The 15014-nt window shown below is 36.6% G+C and overlaps 1 protein-coding gene across 1 annotated transcript in view; it reads left to right on the top strand.

Annotated features, from left to right (window-relative positions):
• Nucleotides 1-4573: 4573 nt before the first annotated feature.
• LOC109053736 (ankyrin-3-like) overlaps nucleotides 4574-15014 on the top strand; it is a 100990-nt gene continuing 90549 nt past the window's right edge. Inside the window, exon 1 of the mRNA XM_042773876.1 lies at nucleotides 4574-4842. Coding sequence (XP_042629810.1) covers nucleotides 4777-4842 — 66 coding nt within the window. The 5' untranslated portion in view covers nucleotides 4574-4776. The remainder of the gene's footprint in view (nucleotides 4843-15014) is intronic.

Here is a 15014-nt window from a genome sequence, read left to right as displayed (position 1 = left end):
TGACTCTTAAGGCCAATGAACAACAGAACACAGTGTCATTTATTTCTCTGATTAGTCATGTTGTCACAGCAACTGTCGATTGGGATACCCAGGTGGCCGCACTGAGTGGGCTGAAATTCATGAAGCATTTACATACGGCAAAGCTTCCTAATGTTGGTATGAAAAGATGTGAACAGGATTAGAGTGTCTAAATGAAGGTTTTATTTACCAGAGTTCAGCCAAACACAGCACAAGCTATGAGAAAGCACACACTAAGTGTGCATAACTGGCTTTGCTGTGTCAACACTTACGAATGACAGACAGGAGTGTAGTATACTTTTTAAACATCCCGTGTTCATCTAGCTTGAGAGTCTTTTGTGTGACTTTCACACGATAAGAACCACACAGAGAGATATGAGTTTTGTCCTGGATCTTAACATGCTGGTCACGTAACTATATTTACTTGCTTCCACTGACCTCTTACAGCTCCTGTTCCTTCTATTTACTCTGTCCCTCTGTCTCATTTTATTCTCTCTTCTCTTTCTTATTTGGTCCAACAGCACTAGGAATTTTGGCTGTTTGTTTCACTTTGTTTATTTGTGTTCAAGCCTTATAGACCGACTGCATTAGTTGTGGGGATTTTTAGCGAGTCTTTCTGTAGGTTATATCATTATGCCAGGGGGTGGTTTCAAGTGATTATACTTATGAGTGAGTTATAGTTTCATTCATTCAACCAATTCGATCATCAACACTAATTTGTTCGGGAATTAAACTAATCTTCAATTCAATAATCTTCAATCTTCAATCTTCAGCAGGTTGTTGCATTGCTTGAGTCCAAAAGAAGTTAAATAAAAAGCGCCCATCCATAATAAAAAGTGTCTCACATGGCTCCAGGGGGTGAACAAAAGCCTCCTTGTAGCGAATCGATGTGTTTTTGTAAGAAAAATATCCACATTCAAAACGTAATACCGTAATCACTAACTTGCGCTCACTGTTGTAAACAGAAGCATTTGCAATTACAGGGAATTACGTATGAGGTCAGCTTTACACATGTGCTGCTCATAAGTGATGCTCATGGAAACACAGGGGAGAGATCAAAACAAAACAACGGTCAAGTCATGATCCCGGAACGGCTTCTGTGTACAATTGTTGGCGCAAGCTAGATTCAAGTTATTATTACGTTTTGAATATGGATATTTTTCTTACAAAAATACATTGATTTGCTACAGGAGGCCTTTTTCACCCCCAGAGCCATGCGAGACACTTTTTTTTATGGATGGGCGATTTTTTTTTATTTAACTTCTATTGGACTGAAGCAATGCAACACCCGCTGAATGCAATGATAGAGCTTGAAAGATCAAAGACAATTTTTAATATAACTCTGACTGGATTCGTCTGAAAGATGAAAGTCATATACACCTAGGATGCCTCGGGGGTGAGTTAAACGCAGTCTAATTTGCATTTTTGGGTGAACTAACCTTTTAACTGCTATATTAAATATTGACCTATTGTTTGTTAAACTGTTGTGTAAAAGCAATAGCACACATGTAATCGTGTTATTGATTTGAATATCAGCAAGACTTTGATTATCTATGGCCAAATTGCTTGCGTGAGATTCTTAATTACAGACTTATTTTATAGTGTATTTTGTAAAATCATTATGTTAAATCACCAAAACAAGTAACCATTCGATAGATCATCATCTAGCTGGTCTAGAAGGTTCCTGAATGTAAATACTGTAATGGACTGCCAGAATGTTGCCACATCACGCGTTTCAACAAAAGATAAAATCAACTCACGTGATCATTAATTATACAGTGAAGTTGCTGTTTGGGAGCTACACCCTGTAATTTGTTGCATGTTCATTCAAAACCACAGAGACACCTGAAGAGCAAATATTTACATCTGCACACAGCAATACATTTGGTCATGTATTGTCACATTTCCCCTCCCCCCATGTTATGTCAGAAACATTTTGTTTGTCAGCGAATGCATCACACTCTGATGCTGGTCACCAAGATTTTGCGAGGTAAGTCTTCAGGTCCTAAAACAACATTCCTGTCATACAAACCCATAATGATTTTTTGCCCTAAACCTAAACCCCAGAACTTAAACTAAACCTGACCCTTTCAACATCCCTAAAATCAGATGTTTTTCATTTTTTGTTTTTTCATTGGTATGGCTTAGTTGGGATTTTAAAAACATACCAAGATTATGTTGTATTATATCTTTGTTTATATTTTACAGTTACAATCCACACGTGGGGTGTCTGGATTTGGAGTCCATAAAACAGCTGGGATGCTTCACACTAAAGCGTTAATTGTAGACTGCAGATCAGTACATGGAAGAAAGTCTCTGAGGCCGTTTCAAGCTATACTCTACAGCTCGCAGGAAGCCGGTCACACTGTAGGACAAGTCATTCTCAAAGAACACTTATTATTTATGGTGCTAACCACCAGAGGGCAGAACAAAGAGGCACCACATTTGTGGGTGCTGAGTTTGTATGTGCGCCTGAGAGCAGAATCGATCTCTGCCGACTAGAGGTAGTCCCTCACGTCCCAGCAATAAGTTGTGTACATCACACACACAGATACAAAGACACGGAGACACACACATACACACATTATGAATTATTCATGAGAGAGGTGTAAGTCAGTCACAGTGACACACAAAATCACTCACTAATGCTCAGCGTTTCACAGAAAAACAGAGCTTGTTTTTTTTTTTTTGGATGGTGGCGATCAATGATGTGTTTATGAAACTGTGGGTGGTGTGTCTGTGTGTGTGAGTGAGTGTGTGTTGTCAGTGATGTACTGTATATTGCTAGAAGCTTTAGCTTGGCCAAGCCCAGCAGTCTGTGACCAGATTACTGTCTCTCTCCTCATCCCCTCCATTCCTCCCTCTTTTTTCACACTCGCTTACTCTCTCTTTCAATTTCCCTCCTCCCGCTCCCTCTCTCTTCTCTTTCCCTGTATTCATCAGTCTGTGTTGGTGATTCCGTTATCCAAATTGAGAGGAACAGAAAAAGAGCTGGCTGTGGGGCCGCCATGTCTGTGCGCTCTCATATCATGCACTGAAGAACATTATATCAACCAACCCCTTTAGATAGACACGCCATCTGACAGCATTGCATGTTTTTCTAGCAAATCAAGCATTGATGTAAACACCAGATATATCCACTAAATATTCAGATTCATAGAGGAATAGTTCCTTCAAAAATTTGTATTTTGTCATTGTTTGCTCACCCTCATGATGTTCCAAAACTGTGAATGTTTCTGTTTTCTGCAGAATGTTTATGCTGCTTTTTATACAACAAAAGTGAATGGTGTCCAGGGACTGTCAAGCTCTAAAAATGACAACAAAAAAAAAAACACTATAATGATACAGATAATAGTCATTGCTTTTACTAAACATGCAAGAGGCTGTTTTTACATAGTATTGCCAATACATAAATGCACACCTTAAAGTGAAAGGAAAAATAATAATATTCTGTTAAAAATAGAAACGTTTAAAAGTGATATCAAGTTTTTGGACCCCAATACAAATAAATGTATGCATATACACTACCGTTCAAAAGTTTGCTGTTTCTTTTATTCTTTTTTTATAAACACTTTTAATTTATCAGTTTCAGCACAACTGTTTTTTTTAATTGATAAAAACAGCACCAAATCAACATATTAGAATGATTCGAAAATATATTAAAAAAAATAAATGTTATTTTAAAATGTAATAATGTTTCAAAACATTACAGTTTTTACTGCATTTGTAATCAAGTAAAATGCAGCCTTGATGACTTTAAACAATATTTTAAACCCAGAACTTTTGAATGGTAGTACATATCTACAATGAAATAAAAAGGTAATTCTATTAATAAATGAAAAGTAAAATTAAAACAGTTTATGTTTCACTTACACAAATGTTTCCAATCTCTCTCTCTCTCTGTTCCCTGTCTCTCTCCCTGTTAGTAAGCTGATCTCTTGGCACTGTGCTGTAGGAGTCTTCCTTTTCTGGAAAGACCTGATGCATGCTGGTCCAGCCCTGCACATACACACACGTTTACACATCCTCACACACGTACACACACACACCACAGAGGTGTCACCTTTAATATTTCACTCTGTGCACACTTGGAAGTGCACACATATTCTCAGAGAGCATATGAGCAGAGTATTGGCAGCCATCTGAATATATCTGTTCACTGTGTGAGAATAAGAGTTTCTTTGACATTTTACAGTTATTATTCGTCCTTTCATATTATTTAATTGCTCTTCTACACCTCCTCGTTTTGTTTCACTCTTGTTTAATGTGTTCTCTACCCATCTCTCTCTCTCTTTCTCTATGAATATTAGGAGCGTCTGTGTGGGTGTGCTTAACAGATCAAAGCAGGTAGGCTTTTCAACAGGATTACGCTCCTTTGCTTTTCTCCTTTTTCTGTTATAAACGAATCTGTCCATCAACATCTTGTTTCTCTATTCCTGTCTCTCTGTGTGCCCTCCTTCTCTCCCTCTCCTTCTCTCTCTCTCTCTCTCTCTCTCTCTCTCTCTCTCTCTCTCTCGCTACACTATCTCTCCACACCCTTTCTGGGGAACACCAGACAGAAGAAGGCGAGTCTTCTGGAACACAGAGGGAGAGAGTTCATACACGAGAGAGCGTGTGCGTGTCTCTCAGCATCTCTCCCATAAACAAACGCCATCAGTGGAGCATTAATGGACTTCTCTGCCTGGTCCATGTTGATCCTAGTGGATGTTGGAATAAGGAGGATCACTCAGGGAGTCTGATTGGATCAGCTTTCCCAAAATGAGTGAAGAAGCCAAAGAAAAAAGTAGCTCCAAACCAGCGCACCGTAAAAAGAAAGGCAAGAAGGTAAGGTAGAAGGTACAATATGTTGTGTTATTGTGGTTTTGGCTGTTGTTTGTTCAACGGCTTATTTGCTCAGGATCGATGAAGATGCTTGAAACCCACTGAGAGTATATATATTTGATATTATATATCTATATATATAATATATAATTACATTATTTTTATATATATATATATATATATATATATATATATATATATATATATATATATATATATATATATTTAAACTTACATTTTTGAGACTATTTTGCTTTGTAATACCCAAAACATAATATTTAAGCATTTTATGTGTGTGTGTGTGTGTGTGTGTGTGTTAGTGCATACGTGTGCATGTTTAACCATGAGGCGTATTTTGCTAGATGATTTCTTGGTATGTCAGAAGATGGTTATTAGAGGGTGTGGTTTAGGTCAATAGGTCGATGGGCCTTTTCTGGTAGTTAAATAATTTGAACCAATTTTTTTGGACTTAATTTAAATGACTTTTTGGAGGTGTCTGTGTTAGTGAGATGAAAAGAGGACGTGCAAATGATCATGCATTCATGACAACATATATATGAACATGTCCATCTTATGAAGCTGTGTATGTGCTGAGCTGGACTCTTTTATACGTGATGTTATCAGACTGTTAGAACACTTTTGTTGTGTGTACGACTGTTGTTCTTTTCAGAAACCTATGTTTAGGATTGTTGCGCCTGTGTGTAGAAGCACAAGTTTGTGCATGTTTGTATGTGCATCTGTGCGGTTGTGTTTCTCTATATCTGAATTTGAATGTTGTGGAATGCTGAGTGATTGACAGGTCTAGTCATGTAGTTTTTTGGGAATTTGCAGAAAAACAACAATATCGCTTTCGTTAGGAGTTATGTACGCCACATACACATACAATGAAATGGAGCGAACATTTTAATATAACATACAGATCTGATTTTCAGCAGTGCCTGGCTGTTAATGTCAAACAAGTCTGACGTCTAACATAAATACTTTAAAACAGTTTGCCCTCAAGGGACAAACTAACCCCTCCAACACACACCTAAACAATTAAAGGATTTTCACCTATTGCCACTGGCCCCTCCATTTTTGTTTGTGGTTCTGTGTGTGTGTGTGTGTGTGTGTGTGTGTATGTGTGTGTGTGTGTGTGTGTGTGTGTGTGTGTGTGTGTGTATGAGTGTGTACTTGTTCTCTATGAGTCATGTCATGTGGTATGTAGAGATTCCTCTGTTGAACTAACATTCATATCTTTAAAAAATATACAGAGCAGCTGAAACATACAAACAAATGATGAGTGATATGTAGTCTTTGTGGTTGCAATCCAATTTGGGCCAAGAACAGAATGAAGCTACCACACTGCAAAAAATATTTTTCTAATCACAGTTTTTGTCTTGTTTCCATCCTTTAAAGACGATTTATATTTCAGATATTAAAGATATTAAGAGTTATTTATATATATATATATATATATATATATATATATATATATAATATATTTACTTACCTTATTGGTAATAGTTTTTTACGATTAGTAAAATGATTTTATTTGTGTAGTACAGGTTCCAAGGATATTTCATTACCCCTCAGACAGGCATCATTTAACTCAGCCATTAGTGAAAGGTTTTGGCAAGGAAGGCATTTTGTCAGCATTTTAATGGTATGCGCCTGTGCGTGCATGTGTCTTGGCCTGCTTTGTTACTACACTGTGAGATAACCATGTGTTAATGATTGTAGTCATGGAAACAAGAGAAAGGAGGAGAGATCTACACAGACTGACACAAAGAAGTAAAAAAGCTGTCATCAGAACCATATCTTTTAATAACATACACTGACGTCATATGAAATATTTTGTATTTGAAAATTCGAGATTGATACATTTTCTTCTTCATCAGCCCAATCAACAGACAGTATCACACGTGTGACAGCTCTCATGTCACTTGTCGTTATTGTGCTATCCAAGATAGAGTGTCCAAAAGGGAGTAAGAGAGATGTTGTCTGCTGTCAAATCAAAATAAATGTGATATACTTGAAAAAACAGCCTATATACAAAACATTTTTCTCTCCTCTGTTTGTGTGATTTCCTACTCATTTCCTTAACTGTCCTTGTGTGAAATTGATATTTACTGATTTCCTCATTTGCTCTGACTCCATGCATCTCTTTTGGTCACACACAACTATACTTTTCTCACATGCTGCATTTGTATGAGTGTGTGCTTTGACATTTGTGCAGTCGTAGATGAGTCTGTGTGTGTGATTCTGACATGGGGCGTGGTGCTCCATTATAGCCCCTCTGCCACCATCATGTCCTTCTGGCTGACACACACAGGCTCACGCTCATGAGCATCGCAACAGAAATATCAGCAAGTAAGAGAGATCCGACCACTTCGGCCAGAGAGATCAGACCTGTCAGTGGAGGGAAAGAAAGTTTGTTTGAAGGATGGAAGGAAAAATTGATTGTTGGTATGCTGGAATGAAGAAAGAAAGGGAAGGAGGAAGGAAAACAGGAAGGAAGGAAGGAAGGAAGGAAGGGAGGAAGGGAAAAAAAAACATTGTTAGTATACTGGAAGTAATGAAAGAGAAATATTGCCGGTATGGAAAAAAGGAAAGAAAGAACAAAGGATTTCTGATATATTGGATAAAAAAAGAAAAAGGAAGGAGGAAAGAAAAAGAAAGATTGGATACTGGATGGAAAGAAGAAATACATTCAGGAAGAAAGGAAAGATTGTTGTTATAGAAAGATGGAAGGAAGCAAGGAAAAACATTTAGAAAGAAGGGAGTAAATAAATAAAGAAAGATTGTTGGTATGCAAGCAGGAATAAATCGAAGTAGGAAGGAAGGAAGAAAAAACATTTTAGAGGGAAGGATAGTAAAGAAGGAAAGATGAGCCCAGTGTGAGAGCAGAATGAGAGAGAAATTGGAAGCAGAGATTTTTGAAAGAGCGGGATCAAGAGAACAAGCTGCTTTTTTTCATAAAGGTAGAAAGAATCCAAAAGATACATACTAAAATAAACGACAGAAAACATGATAAACATAAAAATCCAAAATCATCGGAAGATGTAAATAAAACGAGCGAGGGAGGGTTAGTCTAAATGGAGAGACAGTGTATTTATTAAAGGGGCTGAGGGCACTAAATCATAACAGAGCTAGAGAAATGGTTGCCATGGAGCTTTTGGCAGAGGGGCAATCCATCAGTCTGCTCAACTACACATGCGCAGACACATATGTTCACATGTAAACATGAATACATAGATTTGTGAACTCAAATACACATGCGCAAATAAAATCATAAAAATAAAAGCTTCCTGATAAAACATAACTTGGCCTAAATGCCACTGCATGTAAAATATATATATTTATTTATTTTTATTTTTTCCTTAAACCTGAAATTAATTCACACGATTTCAGAGATGCTTTCCACTGGCTGGTTCATTTGTCAATCTAAATATTAGCATATAAAATATTATGGTAGATATTTCATGATTAATATTCAGGAAGGAAGGATTTTTTTCCTTTATGATCCGTAAAGGGATAGTCCTCAAAAACTGAAAATTATCCACTCATGTCATTCCAAACCTGTATGACTTTCTGTGGAACACAAAAGATGATACAAACAACATTGAAAGCTACCGACTTTCATTGTATGGACAAAAACACAGACATTTTTTTTTTTTTAAATATCTTGTTTTATGTCTATACAGGTTTGGAACTACATGTGGGTTAGTAAATGATGGCAGAATATTTGAGTGTACTGTCCCTTTTAGCTTCTGAACCTTATCATATTTTAAGATTTGCAATGAAAGACTACATATTTAACGCTAAAAGTATCAATAATACATTTCTAAATGCATGTTGATGTTCCTCAGCCAGGCCAGCAGAACATGTAGGTTAGAAAGGAAAGTGTGATTGATAATCGAGCAAATCTTTCTGTTGCTCTCTCTGTAATCTTAATCCCACTCCTGAGCAAACAGACAGGTTTTCCCAGCCTCTCCGATGTCTACAGGAGAATCCAACACACACCCGTTTCCAAACGCCAGTCTGGAGAAATATTTAGCACACGGAAGGGCACCCCAAGACAGATCGGAGAGGAGCGAAACCGTACACCTGTCAGGGAGAGAGACAGAAGGAGAGAAGTTCGACCCCATGCTGACTAGAGTAGCATATGCAAGACAGATCTTACACTAGTCCTACTGGGATAATTTATCTACAGGCTTTCAGGATACATTTTGACCTGACATCAATTAATATTAATCACCATGACTGATTAACAAATCCATATGGATAACCTTTGTCATCAGTCCTGTGGTGTTAAAAGTGTTTACAGGATTATTGACATTAGATCTAGATGTAGACATCTGGTGCATTGTCGTAGTGATGTGCGAGTATGCATGCAAGTGTAAATCCATGTGTTATGAGTGTGTAGGTGACTGATATAAATCTATCAGTAAATAATCTGCAGCATTAGTGAACTGTAATAGAAGTGCTGATGAGGCAGTCTGGGTACTAGTGCTTCTGGTCATTTGGCTGTGTGGCATTGAAGCTCTTTGGCCCATATCACATGTCATGTCGTGGAGACGCTGTGTGTTTCGTTGTGAAAGCAAAACTACTTTGTTTGGTCTTCCGAAAGGGGATACAACTAGAAATCAGTAGTTAAGTTGTATTTACAACACTGTTCTAGAACAGTTCAAACCAAATAGTAGTAGCCTACTGTGCCGGTGTTCTGACAAAGAATGCTGACTCACAGACTGTAAGTACGTTTTCATATTTAAAGGATTTGCCACTGATGATTCAAAAGCGAGTATTGAGCATTGTAGAGTAGCGTGTGTCGTTTCTCCAATCACAAATGCAGACATGGTTTTATGTTTACATGGCATGATGCAACGCAATGCGTAAAAACACAGTTTAATCCCTATAATAAGTAATTATGTCCCCACTGGATGCTACAAATGCCTCGTTTGTAATTTTTATTGGTTTTGTCTTGTCGCGCCGGGACACGGCATCACAGTATGGTAAGGAGCTTAACATTTCCGTCACATGCTTGAGGTATTCGGCCAATCACAACACACATCAGAGCACACCTCGCTTTTCAGAACGATGAGCTTTGTAAAAATCTACGCGTTTCAGAAAGGCGGGGCATAGAGGAGAAACAAAAACCTACAGTTACCTTAAACCGCAAAAACACATTTCATTACTCCAAATGCACAAAATAATGTTATTTTTTAGCAAAGTCATATGACCCCTTTAAAAATGCCATATCTCTCCGATGATAAACTTTAGACACAGTATTGGGATGTATCCATGTCTGGGTACTTCCAGCACATGTGTACATGCTTCTCTACACTTTCTTTCTTTCTTTCTTTCTTTCTTTCTTTCTTTCTTTCTTTCTTTCTTTCTTTCTTTCTTTCTTTCTTTCTTTCTTTTCTAGTATCCTATATATATTAAAGGGGATTAATAAATTACATAATAAAAACAATTAATTATATATGGACTAAAAATGATAGTTATACATATATTCAATAATTCAGTACGAAAATATCTTTGTGTGATTTTATATATACAAAATCATTCCATTGTTTTTAGTTTTTTTATTTATGATTTTTTTTAAGTAGATAGGAGCTCTACTTGTAAATATTTACTTTATGCTCCAGAAAACATATTTACAGAAAGGTAGCTGTTACCAAGCAGATGCCTTCATTTCCATTTATTCATTTAGCTCTCATGCAAAACATTTTACTGTGCACTACATTTACAACAGAAACAGTCCCTTTGGAGTAACCTGGGGGTAAATGCCTTGCTGGAGGGCAAATGGGTAATAGGGAAGCCTTCATTGGGGTTTGAACATATACAGCCCTTTGGGTTGCTAGAGTAAATCAATAAACACATGAGCAACCATCAAAGGCAAATGTATGTATTTGCTCATAAACCTCTGTAAACATTTTTTTTTTCAGGAATCATGATACATTAATATTTTGCGCTTAAACTTAGTCTAAATTTAGAATGAACTGAAGCCACATATGCAAAAATCAGAGACTCTGTCTTGGTGGTTTTAGAAACGTGTTAAGCCAAAATGTTTCTATTCAATGTCTTATGCAGTTATTCTTATTCAAGCATGAATAAGGCTAAAAGTGTGTTTGTGAGTGTGATTGTGGGTGTTTAGTGTGTTATACTTCATTTATATCTACTATGATGCGGTGAACGTGTAAATGAAACCACTTCAGATATGCCCTACTCATAACAGCTGCATTGTTCATACCTAAGTGTACAGATTATGTGAAACATTACAAGACAGTTGAAAAATCTAGGGCTTTAGAGTGTGAAAGTTGTGACACTTTTGAAAGTATGTGTTTTTTATTTACTACATTTTTTTGTGACCTTTGTACACTGTTGCAGTTATTGTAATGGGTATGATGACATCGTATAAATATATCATCTTAATATAGTTTATTTAAAAATATTGTTTATTAATATAATTAGTAGTTTGTCTCTAACAGTCTTGATAATTAGAGATAAAATAAAGAAAATGAAGAAGGAGAACTTGATGAATTCAAAATGTGATTGATGCTAAACATCCTGTGACAGTCAAAGATCTAATGAGATTAATAAGAGAACGGGAGCAGAAAAAAAGATGATGTTGTTTGAAGATGTAGAAGGGATTGAAGAGCTTCTGTTGATCGTGTGTTTAGAGAGCTCTATTTCAGAAACATCACCAGAGAGATCTGCCTACATTTGCCTGTACCGCCCTCTCTCTGTTTCTCTCCCTCTATTCATTGGCCATATTCCAGCGCTCAGAATCACAGTTCAGAAATGCACCTGAGACCAGTGATCACCCTCACAAAGAGAGCGGAAGTTTAAGAGAAAGAAATGGCAGTGCTAATGGTGTATTATGTTGGATTAAATGAGGAACTCCCACATGACTGAAAAGAGTTATATAAACATCGCTTGTGGATGGGATTGTGTGTATTCACACACACATACACACATATTTCCCTTTGCTCTCTTAAAGTAGTGTTCGGTATTACTGTGTGGCTGTGCAGACAGAACTGGAATAGAAGTGCAATAATGTCAACTTACATTGTCTTGTAATAGAAGTTTTAGGCGTAAAGTGCACCGGAAATCTGACAACTTATATCGAAGTTTGTTGCCGTTTTTATGAACTTGACAGTTTGCATTTGCATTTCAATAGCCATGTTTAACATGTTTGAAATGTTGGTGGTTGTTGCTTAAAAGTGAGTACTTATATATATATATATTGCATATTGTTATTTCCTATTTTTATTATTATTATAATAATAATAATTATTATATACAGAATCAAGTAGAATTGGATCTGTAATAAATTCTACATCTTCCTTGGGATTTTGTTGTGCAATGGTGCCATAAGCTTATTACAAGGACAGTCTGCTTGTAGCAATTTAGGGTTAAGTGCCTTACTCAAGGCCACAAAGGTGATGGCTAATGCGGATTGAACCAACAACCTTACAGTTACTCTCACTGAACCTTAGCCTCTACACAAGACTATTCATTTTCTTTAAGGATACACAATATATTGGTGCCCCTTTAGTTATATTGGTATATATTGATTATATATGATCTAACATCATCCAACACTCACTTACAGTTAGTCTTCAAAAACACAAAAAAGATACTGTTAAATATAATCTTTAACAAATCTCAAAATATATATCCAGTTTTCGAACTGTATATCATAATGTTGTTATACCTAAATTCACTTGTAGCATTCATATTGATTTCATTTTGATTTTTAAATTTTGATATTAGCCGTTTGTCACCTATAAACATAATATAATAACAATAATCTTCTTTATGTATCTTCATTGTTAATCTGGAAAAAATTATCTTAAAATGTAAAGGTGAAATTTACATTTTTGTGCTTGTGTCACCAAACGGCAAACTGCAAAAATGATGATCGTTTTCAAACAAGTTTCAAATAAGCAGTCCCACCCCTATTTAAAAAACAAAACAAAACAAATAATTTTTAAATCTGATTCACCTCCACTTCTCTTTCTCTGATGAAGTATGGATAATTCAGATCACAACCTTTCTGTTTCTCTCTCTTTTTCTCCCACCTTCTGCAGACATTGACAACCTTTCCTTCTACTGTAAGTCTATACGACTAGTTTGTCTTATCCATCAGTCACACACTTACTGTATGATCTTTCTCACACACAAATTGGATATTGAATTTTGGTTAAGAATATGGCGAAAACAACACATTATTTCCTCCCACGTTCACTTCATGAGCTGAACGGAAGTCGAATCAGCTTTGGCCTTGAGCTTTGATAGAGACTTACTTGAGATCAGCGATTACAGGCACAGAGAGAAGGATTGGTTATTAATCTGCAATTAATCATCAAAGGCTTATGTCAGAATCACCAAATGAAGCATAGTTAAGAGATTATCAGGCCTGTGTGAGAGTGTGTGGTTGTATGTGCAGAGTGTTTTGACAGAGCAGAGAGCTTGGAGCAGAAATGAAAACTGATGAAGAATTACAGTGATGGGAAGTAGCAGTAGATTTGCTCTGATGGGTGAGCATGTGTCTGCGTGTACCAGCACTTAATGTGGTTAATAACCGCCCTTTGGCTAATGCTGTAGTGCAGACCTGGATGATTGTTCTCTCTGGGGATGTCAACAAAAACAGTTTTCATAAATCAATTTTCTTCCATAATGTGATGTATTTTAGAGTCAAATAGGATATAAAAAAATACAGGTGGGCCTTGATTTTATCTAGAATTGATTGTATTGTGAAAAGTCTCTAGGGGTCTTCAAGCAGCCAAGTAAAGACTGCTTTGAGCAGCATGTGCCGGGTCCAAAATCTGTGAAAAGATGCAATCTTTTTATTTATAATTCCATATTCTTATTCATAATGTCATGTTTCTGTATTCTTCTTTTATTTTTAGTTAAAATGTTTCAAGGAATTATTTCTGTAGGTGTTATTATTATTATTATTTAGATTATAAAATTGTACATAGAAAAGTATATTTTTAAAACTAATTATTGTATGTATGCATATGTGTGTATATAAATAAATATAGTATTATGTATAAATAATTATTTTATGATCTGGGATTTAATGAAAACCATTTTACTTCCATATATACATTAAATAGATAGATAGATAGATAGATAGATAGATAGATAGATCTTATCAATAATCACCATATTGCATCATGCTCCTTTATCATGACAATCTGTCACTCATATTGTCACCTCAAACCACAGACTTGTGTTAAAAATGAATGACTTTTGGTAGCTTTGTCACTGACAATCACTGTCACTGTGAAAGATCCATTAATATTCATAGATCAAGCCACCGCAAGCGTCTCGATTCCTTCTTTTCACAGTGCTATCTGACCCCGAGAACAGCCGTCCCAGAAATAAACACTCATGCACACACACAGATGTGCAAACTCGCATAGCTCACTCTAGGCTTCAAATTCATCTTCTTGGCAGGTGGAAGGAACGGGATGCTTTGAAGTCTGGGCGCACACATACACGAAGATGCACAGACACAGGCCCTGAAACAAGCAGTCTGTCATACATGGATAGATGGCTGCACGCTGGCAGCCATATTAAAGTATTAGAAATGTGTTTGAGTAGAGAATAAAAGGGCAAATGTGTGAAGCGGGGACAGTCATGACCTGTTTTCCAGTGTGTAGCCTGTGTGTGTGTGTTTGCATCTACATTATCTTGAGATGTCTGGGTAGTGTAATGTTGTTATAGAAGGTCAAAACAGAGTGAGAAAGGGGGTCGACAAGTGCATTACGATCTCTGCTTTAAAGCTGTTAATGAGTGTGTGAAATGTGCGTAGCTTATGGAAGGAGGGTGTGTATGTGTTGTGCTCTTTTCTCAGAATGAGAGGGTTTTTTTCATGGCGCTCTATTTGTGTCGCTATTGGTTACTCTCCTGTGTCCGTTGCCTTGACGACCCCGGGGCGGGGTTTCAGACTGAATATCAGTCTTCGCTTCTCTCCTTTGCTCTTTCTCTTCCCCTGTCTCTCTCTCTCATATATGAACATACTCACATGCAAATAAAATACTGATTTTAGCAATGGAAATACTGATGAATTGGTTTGTACACATGCATGTGTTTATGTGTGCTCATATCACCCACATGAATGTGTGATACAGTTTAATAAAAAAATATATATATTTATATATATATTTATATTT

The sequence above is a fragment of the Cyprinus carpio genome, chromosome A17 (assembly GCF_018340385.1).
Source record: "Cyprinus carpio isolate SPL01 chromosome A17, ASM1834038v1, whole genome shotgun sequence".
NCBI classification, from domain to species: Eukaryota; Metazoa; Chordata; class Actinopteri; order Cypriniformes; family Cyprinidae; genus Cyprinus; species Cyprinus carpio.
Note: the sequence above shows the minus strand (reverse complement) of the source record. Positions and strands in the feature narration are given on the sequence as shown.